The following is a 23,576-nucleotide window of genomic DNA, read 5'->3' on the forward strand; positions in this document are numbered from 1 at the left end:
ACAGTAGAGGAGCAGAGGAAGATTCAGAACCAGCAATGTTCACACACATAGTTCTGTCTGCCAGATATGACTTAAACCATTCCAGTGCACTACCACAAATGCCCACTAGAGGCTGCAGCCGAGATACTGAAATATTGTGGTCCACTGTGTCAAAGGCAGCAGTTAGGTCCAGCAAGACAAGAATCACATAGTCACCTGAATCACTAGCCAGGAGGATGTCATTGAAGACCCTGAGTAACGCTGATTCTGTGCTATGTAGAGTTTTAAAACCAGACTGGAAGACCTCAAGAATATCATGTTCATCCAGAAAACACTTCAGCTGAGCATAGACAACTTTCTCTAAGATTTTTGAAATAAAAGGCAGCTTGGAGATGGGCCTGAAATTAGCCGCTATCGCAGGGTCAAGACCAGGTTTCTTCAGCAGGGGTTGCACTACTGCGTGTTTAAAACTTCTGGGGACAACACCAAAAGACAAGCTGCTGTTAATAATGGTAAGGACCAGCTGCCCTATACTGGGGAAAACCTCTTTAAAGAAATGAGGAGGGACAGCATTGTGAGGGGAGCCTGATGGCTTAATATGGCTGACCAGATCCTCTAAATATGACAGAGTCACAGGTTCAAACTTATCAAACACAGCCGGGCAGGGAACAGACACAGAGGGGTCAGATGCAGGAGCTGAGATGAGAGCCCTTGTGCTAACAATTTTATCAATGAAAAAGTGCAGGAAGTTATTGCACAGTTCAGGGGATGCTTCAATACCAACAGACTGTGGGGCATTTAAAACAGAGTAAACATAAAATATACAACATGAAAATGGCAGAATTTACAGCTTTCATATTTTAAGTTGTCACGGACAGCCAATATTGACCCATCCTTGAGCTTGTACATTACAAGCCCTTGTTTACCAAGCACCCTTTGAGAAAGTACATACGCACAGTTTTCCATGGTTATGAGGACATTTCCGTCACATTTCCATTCAACAAATACAATTAATCCACTGGGTCTTGACATCCTCAGATGTACTAGATAAAGACTTTGAATCTTTTTTGCAACCAACAACAGAGAAACTGGCATGTTTGGCATGGAACTTTAGTAGTGTTAGCACTTAAGGAACAATAGCGACCATGAAGTAGATTCACTATGTATTTAGTGGGCCTTAAGGTCACATGGCTGGAAGATGTCAGCCGGAAGACATGGTGCTAAGCCCCATAAGACGTCAGATGAGGAGCAACTGACTGGCATTTTGGAACACACATTTTCTGAAAGGTGGAGCAAGCAGAAAAGAGAGCGTAGCCTTTGTCTTGTTTTAGGAGTCTCTAAACATACCGGGGACACACATTTTTTTGAAAAACTATGAAAAAGTATATTTTACAGAATATGGTGCCTTAAGCAATTTCTAGCAACCCAAAAACATTACAGATCTTCAGGTTGCACTCAAAATGTTTGTATACCTGTTTTTACTTGTTATTAGAGCAATTACGAGCACCAAAGTGACATTTACGGCTCTATGGCACTCATCATTGATTTTTTTTTTACTTCGCTATGGAAGTGGAAGTTCTTTATTAAGAAGGATCAGCATGGCAGTGAAGTCTGTAAACCTCAGTTCAGGGTAAAGAAAACCTGAAGTTTAAGACAAGTTGCCACACATGTTTAAAATTTTCAGGCATAGCAAAAGTCACATATGAAAAGACAATTGAGAGGAGTACTCAAGTGAAGTGGAAGAATTGTCTATTTTTTTTCCAGCTAATTGAATCTCAGTACTTAATCTTTTCACTCAATAAAATGTTATTTACATTGATTTTTTTTTTTTACAACAGATATTCAGATTCTTTAAGACGTACAAATCTGCGGCACATTTAGAGACTTGTGTACTTACCCACAAATTGGTGTGTGCATTAAAAGATGCACGCAAATATGAATTGAGGTACAGTTTTTGCAAATTTGCACACACATTTCCAAATAATATTGCTACAGTAATATCCCAGTTGTTAATGATAACAACACTAGCTGTTGCACGGTCCTCAGCTGGACTGGTGCTGTTTACCAGTACACCTGCCAATATCCTCTCAGTATTGAGATGCATGATGTTACTCTCTGTCCACAGCTGGTCTCCAGAAAAGGTCTGAGTCGATCTCTGTTCACTGCGACCAAGAAGTGGTTTGGTGGAGGGAAAGTTCCTGAGAAGGGCATCAGTGAACCAAGGAGCACGTGTGGCCCTCTGTAAGCTCACCAGCACCACTCCCCTGTCACACTTCATATGAGACTTCAAAAGGTCTCCCATACATTTTTGCATTAGCACCATGTTACACTATATACATTGTTGGTTCGATCTTTTATCATCTATGATGTCAGATATCCCCCAGAAGCCCCTGAGCTGCAGATCAGGAAGATGGCAGACCTTTGCTTCTTGGTTCAGCACTATGAGCTGGCCTACAGCTGTTACCACACTGCCAAGAAAGACTTCCTGTCAGACCAGGCCATGCTGTATGCTGCAGGGGCACTGGTGAGAACACATGCACTCACATACACCTTTCTTTCAACAAGATATATGTAGTGTAGATATATAATGAACTGAGCTGAACTGAACTGAAACTGCTCGGTTGAAACACAGCCTGCCTGTCCTCATGAGGACCATGTGTTAATTAATTTATTAATTAACTAAACATTAATTCCCCAATCCAAACCTTAAAACTATTAGAGGAAGCCTGTGGTTGTCTAGTATACAGTGACTCAGCATGTCCTGATAAAATGCTACCTGTGGGCACAAGTCCCACCCAACTGGGAAAACTGCCTTTGTGGTGAAATACCGTGGAGGATGAATGGATGAATTGCAGGACTTTCGCCCAGGAGACAATTTTATTTACACAAAAAGAGACAATATTATTATGATTAATGTATAAATCCGGGGTACACGAGATGTGAGACCGTCTGATCCAGTCGGCGAGGCAATTAATAAATACAAAAAAGCAATTCGTTTTTTCAGTGATGAAAAAATAATATCATTTTGTAGACTAACACTTTCTTCCAAGTGGCCCTTGAACACAACACCCATGGAGAAACTAATAACACATCAATGCCTCATGGCGTCTGTTAACAAAACCCAAATAGATGCAGAGTGTTGTGACTACCAAGAGAAATGTACAAATGATTTTTTTTTGTTGAAGTAAAAGACAATGTGTATTACGTATATACATATTACGTAATAAGGCTAATTTTGATCAGTACAGCTACCTCCACCCACCCCCAATTGCGTGTTCATAATAAGCCTCACATGCCGCCCAATCACCAGTGACACTACCCCATCCCAGACCATGAGAGAAGCCAGAAATGTCCTCAACCAATGGTGTACTTATACTATCTCTCTCAAGCGATGTACGTAGTCTAGATACAGTAAGATACAAGTTATTCACAAAGCATGTTAACCTTTAAGAGAGCTCCTGAAGTGAAAAACTGTTAGGAGTAGGGAGGAGGGGTTTTAACTGGCTTAGGAGTTTCTTAAGCAGAGGAGAAAATGACAGAAAGACAAAGAGATAGGAGAAATATTGTCCAAACGCTGAATGACAACAAAATGACAACAACTGTCAGCATGTGAGTAGGTTACTGCGCAAGTAGGCCTGTGTTTTCAACTTTTGTATTTTACTTTTACAAACCTGTTTACAAAAAGTTGGGACATTGTGTAAAATGTAAATAGAAACACACTGTTATGATTTGCATGCATGTGAACATTGCAACCCCAAATTTTATTGAAAATAGCACAAAGACAAAATAGCAAGTGTTGAAAATGTCATTGTTTTTTGAAAATTACCCTCATTTAGAGCAGCATGTTTGAAAAAGTTGGGACTGTGCAACAAAATACTGGAAACATTGTAAAATGCTGAAAGAAAACACCTGGTGGAACAACTCACAGTTAATCAGTTAGCAACAGGTTAGTAACATGTTTCTGAGGTAAAGATAGGGAGGGCTTCACCACTCTGTGTCAGACTGTCCTGGCAAATAGTGGAACAATTTAGAAATAATGTCTCTTAATGTAAAATTGCAATGAATTGGGGGATGATTTCATTGCAGTTCATAATGTCATTATAAGATTCAGAGAATCAGAAGAAATTTCTGTATGCAAGGGACAAGACCAAAAACCAATACTGGATGGCCGTGATCTTCGGGCCCTCAGATGACATTGCATTGAAAGCAGACACAATTCTGTGGTGGAGATCACTGCATCGGCTTAGGAACACTTCCAAAAACCATTGTCTGTGAACACAGTTTATCGATGCATCCACAAATGCAAGTTGAAAAACTGGAAAACTTCAGGAAATTATGGATGACATGTCCTCCAGGTAAAGAAGAGAGGGACCATCCAGCTTGTTATCAGCGCACAGTTTAGAAGTCAGCATCCGTGATGGTATGGGGATGCATTAGTGCACATAGCATGGGTAATCTGCGCATTTATGAAGGCATGATTAATACTCAACAATATATACTGCTTTTGGAGCAACTTATGCTATGACAACGTCTTTTTCAGGGAAGGCTGTCCTTGTTTCAGCAAGACAATGTCAAACCACATTCTGCATGTATTACCACAGTGTGGCTCTGGAATAAAAGAATAGTTGCTGGACAAGCGTGCTTGCAGTCCTGACTTGTTGCCTAATGAAAATGTTTAGTGCATTCTGAAATGTAAAATACGACAAAGGAGACCCTGAATGGTTGAGCAGATTAAATTATACATCATGCAAGAATGGGAAAACATCCTGCTTTCAAAATGGCCACAATTGGTCTCCTCAGTTCTCAAATACTTGCAGTGTTGTTAAAAGAAGAGCTGATGCACCAGAGTGGTAAACATGACACTATACCAGCTTTTTTGAAACGTGTTGGCATCAAATTTTAAACAACGATATAATTTTCACTTAAACATGCTGTTTCAGTGTTTTGCAAATCATCATATTCTGTTACTATTTACATTTTGCAGTGTCACAACTTTTTTGGAAACAGGGTTCTAAAGTATGGTTTACAATTTATTCAGCAGAGATTGTCATTGGGTCAAATAGTAGTCATAATTAAAGCATTATTACCCTAACCCTAACTGTCTGGGGAAAAAAAATAATGCCTGTTGAAGTAAAAGTGTTCCACAGTTTGGTCGGTAGTTACTCATCAGACAGAAAAGGATGGTATAATACATTTCTTGAACTGACTGTTAAATGATGGTGTGGTCAGTCACATAGAACACAGTAGTCACCATGTCACCAATCTCTGGAAGCTTGGTGACATGGGGACTTCTGCAAGCATTTTTTTTTTTCCCAAGGAAAACTTGTGTCCGTACAATAGGGGGCAGCCACTAAGTCTAAATTATTGCTTATACCAGACCAAATAAGGCTGTAACAGCAAAACCCTTGAATGAATTGAGCTGTTCTTTCTTCTTTCAAAAGTCACCGTAATCATAATTTGACCCCTGCATGCTCATAACCATGAGTTAATTTTCCTCAATCCCTCTGTTTATCTCTCTATTTTTTTGTTGATTACTCCATCTGTTGTCATGTTCCAACCATTGATCCTGACATCTTCTGTAGGAAATGGCTGCAGTGTCTGCCTTTCTGCAGGCTGGAGCTCCAAGACCATATCCAGCACACTACATGGACACCGCAATACAGACATACAGAGATGTCTGCAAGTATGACCTAATTAAATACAGTATACCTAATTATATATTATTGCACACATCATTTTTATCTGGCAGCTGTCTCAATTTAATTTCAGTTTTGGCAGTGTCTGTGGCTTTTCTCCAACATGCTAACATTTTTTCTTCTGACAGCACCTTTTCCCTCTGCCTTCAACAGGAACATGGTGCTGGCTGAGCGCTGTGCTTTACTCAGTGCTGAGATACTTAAGAGTCAGGGCAAATACTCAGAGGCTGCAACGCTCCTCATTAAGATGACCAGCGAGGTGAGGAAACCCACTTCATTTTCAGTCCTGTTGTCCATCTGTAAATATCCCAGGTGCACTGCACATTTAACTCCACTTACAGAATAATAGGGACACGTGTACTCCATACTCAAGTAGATGCACAGGTAAGACTGAGATAAATTGTTTACTTGTGTGATACACAAAATTTTTGCTAATTACTTTTTTTGCTTTTCTCTCAATAGTCCATTATGTAGGCTGTTTTGCAGTGATGTCAAAATGAGAAGCTCTATGTCTCTTATATCATGGACACATTATTTTTCCACAATGCCATGTACAAAATTGGTCACATCTTGCACCGAAGACAGAAAATTGTAAATGCAACTTTCAGAGATTAATGACTGGAGTATGGTGGAAGCTTTTTTTCCCACCAGTTTAATGTTGTGAATCTAGAGACCCAAGTGACTCAATAAATGATCTTATATTTTTATGTGGATGGATTAATTCATAGTTACTGCACATTAAGAAATGGGCTCAAATAAAATTGCAGTGGGTAATTCTGCTTAGACCTTAAATTTCACTTTCTTATCCAGGACTCTGACCTGCGCAGTGCTCTGCTGTTGGAACAGGCTGCCCACTGCTTTATTAATATGCGTAACCCAATGGTACGCAAGTTTGCTTTCCATATGATTCTTGCTGGTCATCGTTTCAGCAAAGCTGGTCAGGTGAGTCTTTTGACCATCACTGCTAATTTATCACACCCAAACACACTCTGCTTTTGTGATTTGTGTAATTTGTAATGGTTACTAAGTTTAACGCTAATTTGTTACTTCACTTACCTGTTTTAGGTGAGAAACAGAGATGCCCCAATGAGAACTATGGTTCACCCTAGACTTAGTCTGCTCATTAAAGGACTTATTTAGGCAGTCGCTCTTTGTCAGCCAATAGAGAATGTCAGCGTACCTATGTGCATGTGGCATTAAATTAAGGTTTGTTGCTTTGAGCTTCTTTAGTTAAGTCAAATACAATTTTTTTTTTTTTTTTTTTTTTTTTTTTTTCACTTTTTGCAGTATTAACACTTACTCACAAACTCTTCTTTTTCCTATCCCTCACCCTTTGAACTGTCTTTTCGTGTAGAGGAGGCACGCTCTGCGGTGTTACTGCCAAGCAATGCAGGTGTACAAGGAGAGGGGCTGGTCTTTGGCAGAGGACCATATCAACTTCACAATCGGCCGTCAATCCTTCACACTTCGCCAACCAGAGAATGCTGCAACAGCTTTCAGACAGATCCTGACTAATGACAGCAGGCAGACGGCCACACAGCAGGGCGCCTTTCTCAGAGAGTATCTCTATGTCTACAAGGCAACTACAGTTTGTAATCATGTCTCTAGACTAAAAGTGCTGACTGTACAGGATAGAGACTACTTTTTGCTGATCAGTAACTACACAAGTGAATTAATAATAATGACATTGAGAAATTGAATATAATTTTCACATTTTTTTTACAAGTGTATAATCTGAAATATGAAGCGCTGTGTTTTTGTAACCTTTGAATGAGCCTTTTACATCGACAGAAGGAGCAGGTCCTCTTTCATGGAGTCTGCCATGTTGCACAGTATCACATTTAAAATATACCTATCATTATAGCACTCTGTATAGATAGATTATATTAAAATAATACAATTGGTTAAGATAAAAAAAAAATAAGTTGACAAATATTTGTGTGTGTTTTTCAGAGTGTGATAGGGGGAAATGAAGTCAGCCTTCCCCTGCTTCCTCTACCCTGCATCCACAGCTCAGCCACAAGGATTTACTTTGGACATGAACGCCGCCTTGCAGAAGGTAACACACTGATTAGTAATTTCTGATTTCTTCTGGTGCAACTGTTGTTCAGGAGGTAGAGCAGTCGTCCACTTATCAGAAGATTGGTGTTTGATCCCTGGCCTGCAGTCTACATGTTGAAGTATCCTTAGGCAACACACTGAACCCCAAATTGTTCCTGATGCTGTGTCATCAGTGTGTGTCTATGTGAGTGAATGGTGACTGCTCATAGTGTACGAATGGGTTAATGCTGACTTGTATTGTAAAAGTGCTTTGAGTGTTCATTAAGACTAGAAAATTTAAATGCAGTCCACTTACATTTACCATCTTCCAAGCTGACAGAATGGTAATTACAGCTCATCACCCTTGATCATTTTCTTTAGGTGCATTCATCATGGTTTTTCATTCATTCACACATCACTTCATTCAATTCACCATAGAATGCAGGGGCAAGTGTCCCTTGTGCTTGAAATAGCTCTCTTCCTCCAGGTGAGTTAAAAACATTTTCAACTCAGCTGTATCACCTTCCATCTTCCTGACAAAACAGCATCACTTTAACAGATAGGTGAAACCAACAATACTGCATATTTCGTGCCTGAAAGAGCCTTTAAGTGCATTCTGGCATTATTAAAGAAATGTGTGTGTGTGTGTGTGTGTGTGTGTGTGTGTGTGTGTGTGTGTGTGTGTGTATCTATCTATCTATCTATCTATCTATCTATCTATCTATCTATCTATCTATCTATCTATCTATCTGTCTATATATATATATATATATATATATATATACACACACACACACACACACACACACACACACACACACAGTATAGGCCAAAAGTTTGGACACGCCTTCTCATTCAATGCATTTTCCTTATTTTCATGACTATTTACATTGTAGATTCTCACTAAAGGCATCAAAACTATGAATGAACACATGTGGAGTTATGTACTTAACAGAAAAAGGTGAAATAACTGAAAACATGCATTATATTCTAATTTCTTCAAAATAGCCACCCTTTGCTCTGATTACTGCTTTGCACACTCTTGGCATTCTCTCGATGAGCTTCAAGAGGTAGTCACTGGTTTTCACTTCACAGATGTGTCTTATCAGGGTTAATTAGTGGAATTTCTTGCTTTATCAATGGGGTTGGAACCATCAGTTGTGTTGTGCAGAAGTCAGGTTAATACACAGCCGACAGCCCTATTGGACAACTGTTAAAATTCATATTATGGCAAGAACCAATCAGCTAACTAAAGAAAAACGAGTGCCCATCATTACTTTAAGAAATGAAGGTCAGTCAGTCCAGAAAATTGCAAAAACTTTAAATGTGTCTCCAAGTGGAGTCGCAAAAACCATCAAGCGCTACAACGAAACTGGCACACATGAGGACCGACCCAGGAAAGGAAGACCAAAAGTCACCTCTGCTTCTGAGGATAAGTTCATCCGAGTCACCAGCCTCAGAAATTGCAAGTTAACAGCAGCTCAGATCAGAGACCAGATGAATGCCACACAGAGTTCTAGCAGCAGACCCATCTCTAGAACAACTGTTAAGAGGAGACGAATCAGGCCTTCATGGTCAAATAGCTGCTAGGAAACCACTGCTAAGGAGAGGCAACAAGCAGAAGAGATTTGTTTGGGCCAAGAAACACAAGGAATGGACATTAGACCAGTGTAAATCTGTGCTTTGGTCTGATGAGTCCAAATTTGAGATCTTTGGTTCCAACCGCCGTGTCTTTGTGAGATGCAGAAAAGGTGAACGGATGGATTCCTCATGCTTGGTTCCCACTGTGAAGCATGGAGGAGGAAGTGTGATGGTGTAGGGGTGTTTTGCTGGTGACAGTGTTGGGGATTTCTTCAAACTGAACACACACTGAACCAGCATGGCTACCACAGTGTAACCAGTTCTTACTACCTTGTGATAGTGTATACAGTCAAATAAGAAAAAGGTAAGTGTAAAGGTTTTGGACCAGATCAGAAGATTTAGGAACGGCAGGAGCCAAGCGGATGGATGACCTCAATGAAATAAAGACACAGGACACTGCAGCAAAATTTTAGCATGCTGTAATGAATATTTAGATGTGTAACAAGCAGGTGGAAAACCATACCATTTCTCCTGTACAGTAGGTACAGCTTTAAATTTCTGAGATCATGTAAAACAATAAACTAAAATAACAAACTGTGGCCACAAAAAATAAAAACCAAAATAAACTAATACCCGGGTCTTAAATTGTCTCTCAAACTAGCACACGGATCCAGGTACCGTCCGTGGGACCAGTATGTAGGTGTACTGTTCAAATCCTACCGAACTTGAGGAAGGGATGGAATATCTGACTCTTCCTTAAGCTGCAGTCTCCTTACTGCAAGCAGGGAGATCGAAGTCGCTCTGGGCTTGGCTCGCCATCCAGCACTGGCAACATCTCTTTCTGTATTTCTCTGAAATCTTCTCAGGTCTCTAGAGTCACTCTCTGTTGGCTCCAAGATCTTCCTCCGAAGTCTTGTACCGGAACAGGGTGTTTTCCAACTCACACAAAAAAAACCTGACCTACAAATAAGGTCAAGATAAAATTAACTTTATGCTAATTTTATGAGCATTCCTGATAACAGGATAAAGCTTAGTGTATAAACTCAATGCATCAATTCTCATCTCAGTGTTGTACAACATAAACAGCTCACTTTAAGTGCAAAAATATCAATTTCATTCATTTCCAATTAAAGTTATTTACTTAAAGAGCTAATACGTTTTAGTATAAACTCAATCTCTGCATAGATGCATAAAAGAACCCCCCCAAAAATAACATAAATGTCAGTCAGTAGTGCCCCTTTAAAATATTGAACTCAAAAATGTAGAAGCACTATGTACCTTTCACATATTGTTAAACTCCTATGAACTGTAGAAATATCAGTAGTAACAATAGAAATTCACAAGTTAACATTTTACCTAGCAGACCAGCTGCAGGAATTGACAAGAAACAAGGACAAAAGTGCACTTAAACACATTAAGTGTCTAAGTGCACTCAACACACCATAAGGATGAAGGTGTCTGCTTATCAGCAGTACTTTTCTAAATCATTGTATTCAAGGTTTCAAAACTCATTAACACTGTTAGCATGACCCAATTTAGTTCACGACGGCAGAGATTAACATACCAACTAACAGGCTTATGCGTCGCTAAGATTTTTTAGCACAGATATGGCATAAAGCATGGCGAAAATTAGCATTGCGGCTAGCGGACTTGTCCGCAAATTAGCTAAATGCTAACAATGTGCTGACTCACCAGGCTAGGAATACAGGTGCTGGTCATAAAATTAGAATATCATGGGAAAGTTGATTTATTTCAGTAATTCCATTCAAAAAGTGAAACTTGTATATTATATTCATTCATTACACTACACACAGACTGATATATTTCAGATGTTTAGTTCTTTAATTTTGATGATTTTAAACTAACAACTAATGAAAATCCAAATTTCAGTATCTCAGAAAACTAGAATATCACTTAAGACTGATACAAAAAAAGGATTTCTAAAAATGTTGTCCAACTGAAAAGTATAAACATGAAAAGTATGAGCATGTCAGCACTCAATACTTAGTTGGGGCTCCTTTTGCCTGAATTACTGCAGCAATGCCGCGTGGCATGGAGTCGATCAGTCTGTGGCACTGCTCAGGTGTTATGAGAGCCCAGGTTGCTTTGATGGTTTTGCGTTGTTGAGTCTGACATCTCGCATCTTCCTCTTCACAATACCCAATAGATTTTCTATGGGGTTAAGGTCAGGGGAGTTTGCTGGCCAATCAAGAACAGGGATACCATGGTCCTTAAACCAGTTACTGGTAGCTTTGGCACTGTGAGCAGGTACCAAGTCCTGTTGAAAAATGAAATCTGCATCTCCATAAAGTTGGTCAGCAGCAGGAAGCATGAAGTGCTCCAAAACTTCCTGATAGACAACTGCATTGACCTTGGACCTAAGGAAACACAGTGGACCAACACCCGCAGATGACATGGCACCCCAAACCATCACTGACTGTGGAAACTTGACACTCGACCTCAGGCAACGTGGATTCTGTGCCTCTCCTCTCTTCTTCCAGACTCTGGGACCTTGATTACCAAAGGACATGCAAAATTTACTTTCATCCGAGAACATGACTTTGGACCACTCAGCAGCAGTCCAGTCCTTTTTGTCTTTAGCCCAGATGAGACGCTTCTGACGCTGTCTCTTGTTCAAGAGTGGCTTGACACAAGGAATGCGACAGCTGAAACTCATGTCTTGCATACGTCTTTGAGTGGTGGTTCTTGAAGCACTGACTCCAGCTGCAGTCCACTCTTTGTGAATCTCCCCCGCAGTTTTGAATGGGTTTTGTCTCATTATCCTCTCCAGGGTGCGGTTATACCTATTGCTTGTACACTTTTTTCTACCACATCTTTTCCTTCCCTTTGCCTTTCTACTAATGTGCTTGGACACAGAGCTCTGTGAACATCCAGCCTCTTTAGCAATGACCTTTTGGGACTTGCCCTCCTTGTTCAACGTGTCAATGATCGTCTTTTGGACAACTGTCAGGTCAGCAGTCTTCCCCATGATTGTGTAGCTTACAGAACTAGACTGAGAGACCATTTAAAAGCCTTTGCAGGTGTTTTAAGTTAATTAGCTGATTAGAGTGTGGCACCAGATATCTTCAATATTGACCTTTTCCACAATATTCTAATTTTCTGAGATACTCAATTGGGGGTTTTCATTAGTTGTCAGGTATAATCATCAATATTAAAAGAAGTAAATACTTGAAATATGTCGGTCTGTGTGAAATGAATGTATACATTATACAAGTTTCACTTTTTGAATGGAATTACTGAAAAAAATCAACTTTTCCATGATATTCTAATTTTATGACCAGCACCTGTAGTGCATTAGCATGAAGAAAGGCGTCAGGCCCCAGACTGCTCGGTGAAACGGATGGCGTTCTCCCCCCTTTCATCCACACACTTCAGTGTCGACTCTCTTGTTTTCATCGAGCGCTCAGCTACGACTGGCAGATCAATCTACCTTTACTTCTGTGACCAGTCAATAGACAGTCAGGAGGTGGGCTCAAACTTTTGATTGGTCACAGCGACCATAAACTTGACTCAATTGGCTAATTAACCAGTTTGTCAACAGGAACTTACTTTTTATCTCTTGGAGTATTTTAATCACATGAATTTACCATTTTTAATCACTTTTTAAACCTGTTTACTTATTGAAAATGAATTTGTATGTTTTACCCATTATTCTATTTATATTAATTGCTTTTAAATCATGACTGTATTTATTTAAAACGCAATTGTATGAAATTATGCACGTTTGCATAGAGTAGGGATTCTTTTTGACTGGTTCAGTTACTCTGGGCTACAACAGCATCCTGCAGCGACATGCCATCCCATCCGGTTTGCGTTTAGTTAGACGATCATTTATTTTTCAACAGGACAATGACCCCAAACACACCTCCAGGCTGTGTAAGGGCTATTTGCCCAAGAAGGAGAGTGATGGAGTGTTGCAGCAGATGACCTGGCCTCCACAGTCACGGGACCTGAACCCAATCGAGATGATTTGGGGTGAGCTGGACTGCAGAGTGAAGGCAAAGGGGCCAACGAGTGCTACACACCTCTGGGAACTCCTTCAAGACTGTTGGAAAACCATTTCAGGTGACTACCTCTTGAAGCTCATCGAGAGAATGCCACGAGTGTGCAAAGCAGTAATCAGACCAAAGGGTGGCTATTTTAATGAAACTAGAATATGAAATGTGTTTTCAGTTATTTCACCTTTTTTTGTTAAGTACATAACTCCACACGTGTTCATTCATAGTTTTGATGCCTTCAGTGAGAATCTACAATGTAAATAGTCATGAAAATAAAGAATAAATAAAAGAAAATGCATTGAATGAGAAGGTGTGTCCAAACTTTTGGCCTGTACTGTACACACACACACACACACACACACACACACACACACACACACACACATATATATATATATCTATAGATATAGACAACAAGCTTTATTGCCAGGTACGATTTTAGACATATGAGGAATTTGCTTTGGTGAAGTTGGCTCATGACACATCCACTAAAAAATACTATACTATTAAAAGAAAAAATATAAATATATAAATATATATACACAAGTCAGAAACACAGTCAGTTTTTTTTTTTTTTTTTGGTCCAGAAAGAAACTGAGCGTTAATGTAACGCATAGAGTTATGTCAATGTCAGTGTGACAAGTAGAGGCCTGGTCCTGGAGGTGTACAGGTCCTGAAGAGACTGGAGATTGCAGTCAATCACCTTCTCTGCAGACCGAATGACACGCTGCAGTCTGCCCTTGTCCTTGGCGGTGGCAGCAGTGTACCAGAAGGTGATGGAGGAGGTGAGGATGGACTCAATGACGGCTGTGTAGAAGTGCCCCATCATTGTCTTTGGCAGATTGAATTTCTTCAGCTGCCGTAGGAAGTACATCCTCTGCTGTGCTTTCTTGATGAGGGAGCTGATATTCAGCTCCCACTTGAGGTCCTGGGAGATGATAGTTCCCAGGAAGTGGAAAGACTCCACAGTTTTGATGCCTTCAGTGAGAATCTACAATGTAAATAGTCATGAAAATAAAGAATAAATAAAAGAAAATGCATTGAATGAGAAGGTGTGTCCAAACTTTTGGCCTGTACTGTACACACACACACACACACACACACACACACACACACACACACACACACACACACACACACACACACACACACACACACACACACACACACACACACACACACATATATATATATATCTATAGATATAGACAACAAGCTTTATTGCCAGGTACGATTTTAGACATATGAGGAATTTGCTTTGGTGAAGTTGGCTCATGACACATCCACTAAAAAATACTATACTATTAAAAGAAAAAATATAAATATATAAATATATATACACAAGTCAGAAACACAGTCAGTTTTTTTTTTTTTTTTTGGTCCAGAAAGAAACTGAGCGTTAATGTAACGCATAGAGTTATGTCAATGTCAGTGTGACAAGTAGAGGCCTGGTCCTGGAGGTGTACAGGTCCTGAAGAGACTGGAGATTGCAGTCAATCACCTTCTCTGCAGACCGAATGACACGCTGCAGTCTGCCCTTGTCCTTGGCGGTGGCAGCAGTGTACCAGAAGGTGATGGAGGAGGTGAGGATGGACTCAATGACGGCTGTGTAGAAGTGCCCCATCATTGTCTTTGGCAGATTGAATTTCTTCAGCTGCCGTAGGAAGTACATCCTCTGCTGTGCTTTCTTGATGAGGGAGCTGATATTCAGCTCCCACTTGAGGTCCTGGGAGATGATAGTTCCCAGGAAGTGGAAAGACTCCACAGTGTCAATGGTGGAGACACAGAGGGTGATGGGGGCAGGTGAGCTCTAGGTTGTTCTGGTTGCACCAGGTCACCAGGTGATCAACCTCCCACCTGTAGGCGGACTCTTCGCCATCAGAGATGAGTCCATTGAGGGTGGTGTCGTCTGCAAGCTTCAGGAGCTTGATGGACTGGTTACTGGAGGTGCAGCTGTTTGTATACAGGGAGAAGAGCAGAGGAGAAAGAACGCAGCCCTGAGGGGATCCGGTGCTGATCGTCTTAACGTTGGAGGCGTGTTTCCCTAGCTTCACACACTGTCAGACAGGAAGTCCACCTGCAGGTGGAGTCAGGCATGCTCAGCTGGGAGAGCTGCTCCTGAAGCAGAGTTGGGATGATGGTGTTAAAAGCAGAGCTGAAATCCACAAACAGGATCCTGGCGTAGGTTCCTGCGGAGTCCAGGTGCTGGAGGATGAAGTGGAGGGCCAGTTTGACTTCATTGTCTACATACCTGTTGGCTCTATAGGCAATCTGCAGGGGGTCCAGGAGAGGGTCGTTGAGCATGTGCTGTGCATCCTGCACGCTGGCCTGCAGCGGGATGTAAACGCCGACCAGAATGAATGAAACAAACTCACAGGGTGCATAAAAAGGCTTACAGTTAATGATAAAAGATTCCAGGTCAGGAGAACAGTGCTGCTGGATCACTGTCACGTCATTGCACCAACCACTGTTGATGTAGAGACAGATTCCTCCACCTTTAGTTTTGCTGGAAAGTTCTGTGTCTCTGTCCACGCTGTAGAGTTGGAAGCCTGCCAACTGCAGCGCAGAGTCCGATATTAATCCATACAGCCACCTCTCCGTGAAGCACAAAACCGCAGATGAAGAAAAGTTCCTGTTTTTACCCAACAGCAGTTGCAATTCCTCCAGTTTGTTGAACAGTGAATGCACGTTAGAGAGAAATATTCCCAGTAATGCTGTGTGTAGTCTGTGCTGGCAAGACGCACGAGTGCACCAGCCCATTTTCCTCTCCTCCGCCATTTTGATGCGTGAGCAAAGGTGAGTGCGCCTTTGACCAGGATGTTCAAAATTTCCAATGTTGGGAGCAGAAAGTTAGGAAATAAATCCTCTGGTGTTGTTACCCTGGTGTTCATGAGCTCTTCTCTGGTGAAAGAGCTTCGGGTACCGTCGCAGAAAACGGAGTTAAAACACAAAACAAAACAATGTGCACCAACACACTGAGGCAGCCATCTGTGCCGCCATCTTGAGAACCATATGCACATGTCCAACTGTTCAGTGTTTCAGTACTTTTTGCACAACTTGTTGAGCTGAACGGCAAAATTCACAGCAGGTGTTTGATCCATGAATTGACCAATAAATTTCCTGGTTCAATTAGAATTGGTATTTAAACAGTCCGCTTCATCATGCTGCTCATCATGCACATTTTGACATCACGAGACCAAGACGACACCTAACAATTGATCAGCAGTACCTTGCCATTGTAAGGTTTCAAACAGGATGTTCTCAGAGGGAAGCGGCCACTGAGCTTAGAGTGTCACAGCGTGTCATCAGCAGGTTGCAAAAGAGATACAGAGAGACTGGAAGAGTCACAGAAAGGCATAGAAGTGGACATCCCACACTGATGACTGCTTCATCGTGAACAGTACCCTGTGGAACCGGATGATGAATGTCACTCAACTCCAGGCACATTTAAGGGAGGTGAAAGGCACCCAAGTGTCACGTCAGATGTCAAAGATATTCACATCAGCATGGTTTGCATGCGACCTGCAAGGGTACCTGACCACAATACCAGGCATAGGCGTCATCGTTTACGCTGTCTGAGGGACCAGTGGGCCTTAGTGCTGTTGTCTGATGAAAGTCGATTCACGTTGAGCAGAAATGATGGCCGGCAACGATATTGGAGATGTCAAGTAGAGCGCTATGCATCAGCCACTGTTGTCACCAGATGAGCCTTTGGTGATGGTGGTGTTACAGTGGGGGCAGATGTGTCTAGTCAATACAGAACTGCCCTATACTTTGTGAATGGTACAACGACAAGCCCATACTACCTGAATAACATCATTTATCCAGTCATTGTGCCCCTGCATGAACAACACAGGCCTAATTTCCTCTTCATGGAGGACAATGCTCCAGCTCATCAAGGTTGCATCATTAGTTTGAATCCCACAGTGGGCGCTGGTGGCGTGTCCTCTACCATGCCTTCAGTGCCTGCTGCTTGAGGAAAGTGGCCGTTGTGTGGAGTTTGTATGTTCTCCCCGTGCTCACCTGGGGTATCCTCCATAAAATACCCCCACTAAAAACATGCAAGAAGATCACCACGTGACGACAAAAGGAACTGGTCCCCGGGCGCCGGTTTGCTGGCAGCCCACTGCTCCTGGTCTTTCCCACGGAGGAAGGACTGGCCAGGATGGGTTAAATGTGGAGAAAAAAATTCACATATGCATGGCGTGTGCAGTTTCCCCTCCCTAACTTCGCATATTGTGTTAAATTGTGACTAATAAAGGGATTTCTTTCTTTCTAAATTCAATAAACAACTATACGAATGGATCGAAGAATAGCCAAAATGGCAAAGACTCAGCCAATGATCAGCTCCAGGATGATCATAGAAGGTCCAAAGTTACCTGTGAGTACTGTAACAATTAGAAAACACCTATGTGGAGCCAAGCTATTGGCAAGAGGACCCCTACAAAGTCCCTTTGTTGAAAAGAACGATGCTGAAGAGGTTACAGTTTTCCAACGAATACATTGACTGGCCTAAAGAGAAATGGCGCAACATTTTGTGGACTGATGAAAGCAAGATTGTTCTTTTTGAGTCTAGGGGCCACAGGCAGTTTGTCAGATGACCCCCAAACACTGAATTCAAGCCACAGTACACTGTAAAGACAGTGAAGCATGGTGGCGCAAGCATTATCATATGGGGATGTTTCTCATGGTGTTGGACTTATTTATCGCATATCAGGGATTATGGACCAGTTTGAACCAGTGCTGTCAATCGATTAAAATATTTATTCGCAATTAATCGCATGAATGTCATAGTTAACTCGCGATTATTTTTTCACACATTTTCATCTATTCTAAATGTCCCTTGAATAATCATTTTAATACTGTTATCAACATGGAAAAGTGGATAGGCTTGCTTTGTGCAAATGTTTTTAATTGAAAACAAAGTGTATTATAGTATGTAAATATATATTATATATAATATATATATATTATAGTAAATATGTATTATATTTCACACTAACATTCTCACTTTTAGCAGTCATTCACATTTTAATGAATCAAATCTCACACAATTTAACACTGTCAATAAACAGATGACAAAAAAAAAATACTTGTTTACAAAAAAGCCCCTCCAACAACCCTTTCTAAGGGATCAAGACAGGGTGATACAAGATAAAATTACAAAGTGCACATCATTGTAAACTAGAACTCAGCCTATGGTTCAGTTAAACCATGGCTTTTGGGTTTCCTTTGAACATAATAGCATCCATATTCCTCTGTCAAAAGTCATCCATTGTCGCCTAGTTTTGACAAGGGGGCGGCGGAGGATTCACATTGGCCATGTGTTTGGCCATCAAGTGGTATTTCAGACTGGATGTGCTACATTGATAATTCAGTTCACAGGGACAATACACACAGATAACTTTGGTCTCGTCAGTCAACCCATCTGGCAACTTTTTGAAACTAAACTTTCCATTCAGAATCTTGTCATCCAATTCGCCGTTTCACACTTGACATCCACACAAACCGGTGGCCTACTCCTTTACAGCTAGTGAGCAGACAAGACCAAATATGGGCGTGGGGCGTAACTATTGTTTTGTTTCTGGTTTATAACTGGATCCTGTAGTTTTTCTTACGTTACTAGCAGTGGCCACAGCTTATAAAAAACTACAAGTTCACTAGTTCACAAAGAGCGTTAATCTTGCGATATTTTTGACAGCACTAATGTGTGTGTGTGTGTGTGTGTATACATATACATACATACATACATACATACATACATACATACACATATGTATATATATATATATACACGTGTGTGTGTGTGTGTGTGTGTGTGTGTGTGTGTGTGTGTGTGTGTGTGTGTGTGTGTGTGTATATATATATATACAGGCGTGCTCAAATAATGTCTCATTCCTCTTAAAAAGTGATGACATTAAAAGCTATTTTGTCATGTATACTTGCATGCTTTTGGTATGTTATAGAATAAAGCAAAGAAGCTGTGAGAAGAGATAAATTATTGCTCATTCTTCAGAGATGTTCTAAAATGGCCTGGACACATTTGTTGGTACCCTTTAGAAAAGTTTGGATTATAGTAATATTTCAAACTAATTAGGTTCTTTAATTAGTATCACACATGTCTCCAATCTTGTAATCAGTCATCCAGCCTATTTAAATGGAGAAAAGTAGTCACTGTGCTGTTTGTTATCATTGTGTGCACAACACTTAACATGGACCAGAGAAAGCAAAGGAGAGAGTTGTCTGAGGAGATCGGAAAGAAAATAATAGATGAGCATGGTAAAGGTAAAGGCTACAAGACCATCTCCAAGCAGCTTGATGTTCCTGTGACGACAGTTTCAAATATTATTAAGAAGTTTAAGGTCCATGGAACAAGAGATAACGTCCCTGGGCGCAGCCACAAGAGGAAAATCGACCACAGATTCACAAGAAGGATAGTGCGAATGGTAGAAAAAGAACCAAGGATGACTGCCAAAGAGGTACAAGCTGAACTCCAAGGTGAAGGTACATCAGTTTCTGATCACACCATCCGTCGCTTTTTGACTGAAAATGGGCTTCATGGAAGAAGACCTAGGAGGACTGGAATTTGCTAAAACGCATATTGAGAAGCCACAATCCTTCAGGGAGAGTGTCCTTTGGACAAATGAGTCAAAACTGGAGCTTTTTGGCAAGTCACATCAGCTCTAAGTTCACAGATGAAAAAAATGAATCTTTCAAAGAAAAGAACACCATACCTGGCACAGGGTACCTTGAATCTGTGCAGGGCACAATGAAATCTCAAGACTATCAAGGTATTCTGGAGCGAATCGTATTGCCCAGTGTCAGAAAGCTCTGTCTCAGTTGCAGGTCATGGGTCCTCCAACAAGATAATGACCCAAAACACACAGCTAAAAAGACCCAAGAATGGATAAGAACAAAACATAGGACTATTCTGAAGTAGCCTCTGAATCCTATTGAACATCTATGGAAAGAGCTGAAACTTGCAGTCTGGTGAAGGCACCCATCAAGCCTCAGACAGCTGGAGCAGTTTGCTCAGGAAGAGTGGGCCAAACTACCTGTTAACAGGTGCAGAGAGCTACAAAAAACATCTGATTGCAGTGATCGCTTCTGAAGGTCATGCAACAAAATATTAGGGTACCATCATTTTTGTCCATGCCATTTTCATGTTTTATTTTTTAAAATATTATGTTTGGGAAAAAAAAAAGAAATCAAAGCAAAGTCTAATCCTATATCAGCATAACTAGGGGCTGGTCCAGGACAAGCCTGAGCCAGCCCTAACTATAAGCTTTATCAAAAAGGAAAGTTTTAAGCCTACTCTTAAATGTAGAGACAGTGTCTGCCTCCCGGACAAAGACTGGAAGATGGTTCCACAGGAGAGGAGCTTGATAGCTAAATGCTCTGACTCCTGTTCTGCTTTTTGAGACTTTAGGAACCATAAGTAGACCTGCATTCTGGGAACGCAGTGTTCTAGTGGGGCAATAAGGTACTCTAATAAGGAGCTCTTTAAGATAAGAAGGTGCCTGGCCATTTATGGCTTTGGGCTAGTGGCTAGTATTGGAGAAATATGATCTCTCTTCCTGGTTTTTTGTCAGAACACGTGCTGCAGCATTCTGGAGCAACTGGAGAATATTCACCAACAAATTTGGGCAGCCTGATAGTAAGGAATTGCAGTAATCCAGTCTGGAAGTTATGAATGCATGGACTAGTTTTTCTGCATCATTTTGAGACAAAATATGCCTGATTTTTGCGATATTACGTAGGTGAAAAAAGGCAGTCCTTGAAATTTGTTTTGCATGGGAGTGAAAGGACATGTCTTGGTCAAAGATGACTCCCAGATTCTTTACAGTGGTGCTGGAGGCCAGCGTAATGCCGTCCATAACTGCTATGTCATCAGAAAGTGACTCTCTAAGATGTTTAGGGCCTACTACTGTAACTTCAGTTTTGTCCGAGTTTAGCATCAGAAAATTGCAGGTCATCCAGGTCTTTATGTCATGAAGACATGCTTGTAGTCTAGTTAACTGACTGGTTTCTTCCGGCTTCATTGATAAATATAGCTGGGTATCATCTGCATAGCAATGAAAATTTATTGAGTGCTTCCTGATAATCTTACCTAAAGGAAGCATATATAAGGTGAATAGAATTGGTCCAAGTACAGAACCCTGCGGTACTCCATAGCTGACTTTAGTGAGCACAGAGGAGTCGTCATTAACGCGTACAAACTGAGAGCGATCTGACAAGTAGGATTTAAACCAACTTAGCGCAGTTCCCTTAATGCCAATGAAGTTTCAAGCTATTTCAGAGAAAATTGTGCATTAGCTGTTGAGGTGCCTTTCTGCAAAGGTTTACTCGGCTCCGAGATATGAATGTGTAAATGTGACAGAGAATTGTTAAATAATGATGAGAATAATAATGATATCTATCTATTTTTTATATTGAACAACTAATCAGCAGTTCTTGATTTTAATTTTATGTGTTCAGGGGAAAAGCAGGCAGCCACTCATGTGTCCCTGGATCAGGAATATGACCAGGATATGGCAGCCATGTGGTGCCACCTAGAGGAGCAGCTTGTGGCTGCCGCCAACCGGGGGACTATCCCAGTAAACTTCCAGCCCACCCAGTGCTGCCTAAACAGCCATACAGACAACCTGCACCACCCACTGGCAGTTATGGAGGGTAAGACGTCCTCAGTACACAGTGGAACTCTCATTAAAACGGTACCTGGACTAGGTGATCTGAAGACAGTTTTAAAGGTTGTTTACCATTGTATAAGGAATAGTAATACCATCGCATCACTATCTAATCAAATTTTGCCTGTGCAGTTTACAGCCATCTCTTTGTCTCTGCAGAGCCAATCATAGTGGAGGTGACATTCAGGAACCCTCTGAAGGTTTCTCTGGCTCTGTCCAACCTCTCACTCCTCTGGAAGTTCACTGCCAATGTTGTGTCTCCATCCAAGGAGAAAACAACTGAGTTGGTCATCACCAATGAAGAGAACCTGGCTCTTGAGGTGGGTAACTTGGCCATATTTCCTTGTAGAAAACATGATTTTTATACAGTTTTGTGGATACGTGCCATCAAAACAAATCTCAGATTTTCATTACCTCTTCAATATCTTTTATTCTTGCAGATGAAACAGAAAGATGATGTTGTCACCACTGAAGTCATTTTGGAGTTTCATATGGGTCCAGAGGAAATCAAAATGGTAAGGTGCTCACATGACTTTCTGAAGGTTAGCTATGGAATATCAACCATTGTGGTGTGGAAGTGATGACCGGGCTCTGATTGTTTGTGTCTTCTGATATACCAGCAGACCACAGAGACAGTAATGCAAGTGTGTGACAGAATGAAAAGTATAGATCAAGAAATTGATTTATTTGCATTGTGTTATTAAGAGTTGTCTGGATTTATTAGTCAGTGCAGTATCGATCATCAGTCTGATGAAGGATCAAAGTTCAAGTCACACTTGGTTGGATGTACTGGAAACATCTAATCAGTTGCAAGGTAGACCCTGTCAAATGAGCTAGTAGCTAGCTAGTATGGACCGGAATTGAGAAACACTCCGTTAATGCAAAAAAAAAAAAAAAAAAACTGTAAACACTTACTCTCCCCCAAACTTATCTAGGAGGCAAAGCTTACCAATTTGTACAAGGAACTGACTCCTTTTTTTTTTTTTGTGAAGGCTTAGGGATGAGGGCGCAGTGACAGACAGATTGTTCTGACAACACAGTCTTTCAGTATAGCAAACACTTTACAAGGCAAACATACAAGGATTACATTGAGGATTACGTAAAAGACCTTAGAATAATTTTGACTCTGAGAATGCATTGCTAAATGTTGTTATCTCTCTACGTGCTCTGCTTTCACAGCATTCCTTTTTCTGTCTGAAATCTTTGTCCTGCACATGCACACATGTAAAAAGCCACATAGAAAGCAAATTTCATGTATAGTTGAAATGCTTAAAGAGCATTAAAATGTAGAACTGTACCTTCTTTGGCTCATGGCATACTTGAAAAAAATATAGTTGTGCTAATAACAGTCAATGTGACCTTTGATCTCAGGCTCGACTCAGGCTGTTGCCACACAGAACAGGACAGTTGAATATTGTGGGTGTGGTGTACAACCTAGCTGCTGCCTCCTCTGGAGAGATGGCTCCCAGCACTGAAGGTAATGCACACATCTGTATTTGCAGTAATTATTGTTGGCTACTTAAGTGTCACGCAGGAACATGCTGCTGACTCACATGTGAAGGAATTGTGCTGTG

General features: G+C 41.0%; 1 protein-coding gene across 1 annotated transcript in view; it reads left to right on the forward strand.

Moving 5' to 3' along the window:
- Nucleotides 1-23,576, forward strand: part of trappc8 (trafficking protein particle complex subunit 8) — an 89,440-nt gene that overhangs the window by 36,005 nt on the left and 29,859 nt on the right. The window contains exons 8-18 of the mRNA XM_070960386.1: nt 2,105-2,220; nt 2,353-2,503; nt 5,562-5,662; nt 5,829-5,934; nt 6,486-6,617; nt 7,030-7,254; nt 7,629-7,734; nt 21,794-21,988; nt 22,162-22,322; nt 22,443-22,517; nt 23,374-23,479. Of these exons, the coding sequence (XP_070816487.1) occupies nt 2,105-2,220; nt 2,353-2,503; nt 5,562-5,662; nt 5,829-5,934; nt 6,486-6,617; nt 7,030-7,254; nt 7,629-7,734; nt 21,794-21,988; nt 22,162-22,322; nt 22,443-22,517; nt 23,374-23,479 (1,474 nt within the window). The remainder of the gene's footprint in view (nt 1-2,104; nt 2,221-2,352; nt 2,504-5,561; nt 5,663-5,828; nt 5,935-6,485; nt 6,618-7,029; nt 7,255-7,628; nt 7,735-21,793; nt 21,989-22,161; nt 22,323-22,442; nt 22,518-23,373; nt 23,480-23,576) is intronic.

The sequence above is a fragment of the Chaetodon trifascialis genome, chromosome 4, assembly GCF_039877785.1.
Source record: "Chaetodon trifascialis isolate fChaTrf1 chromosome 4, fChaTrf1.hap1, whole genome shotgun sequence".
NCBI lineage: Eukaryota > Metazoa > Chordata > Actinopteri > Chaetodontiformes > Chaetodontidae > Chaetodon > Chaetodon trifascialis.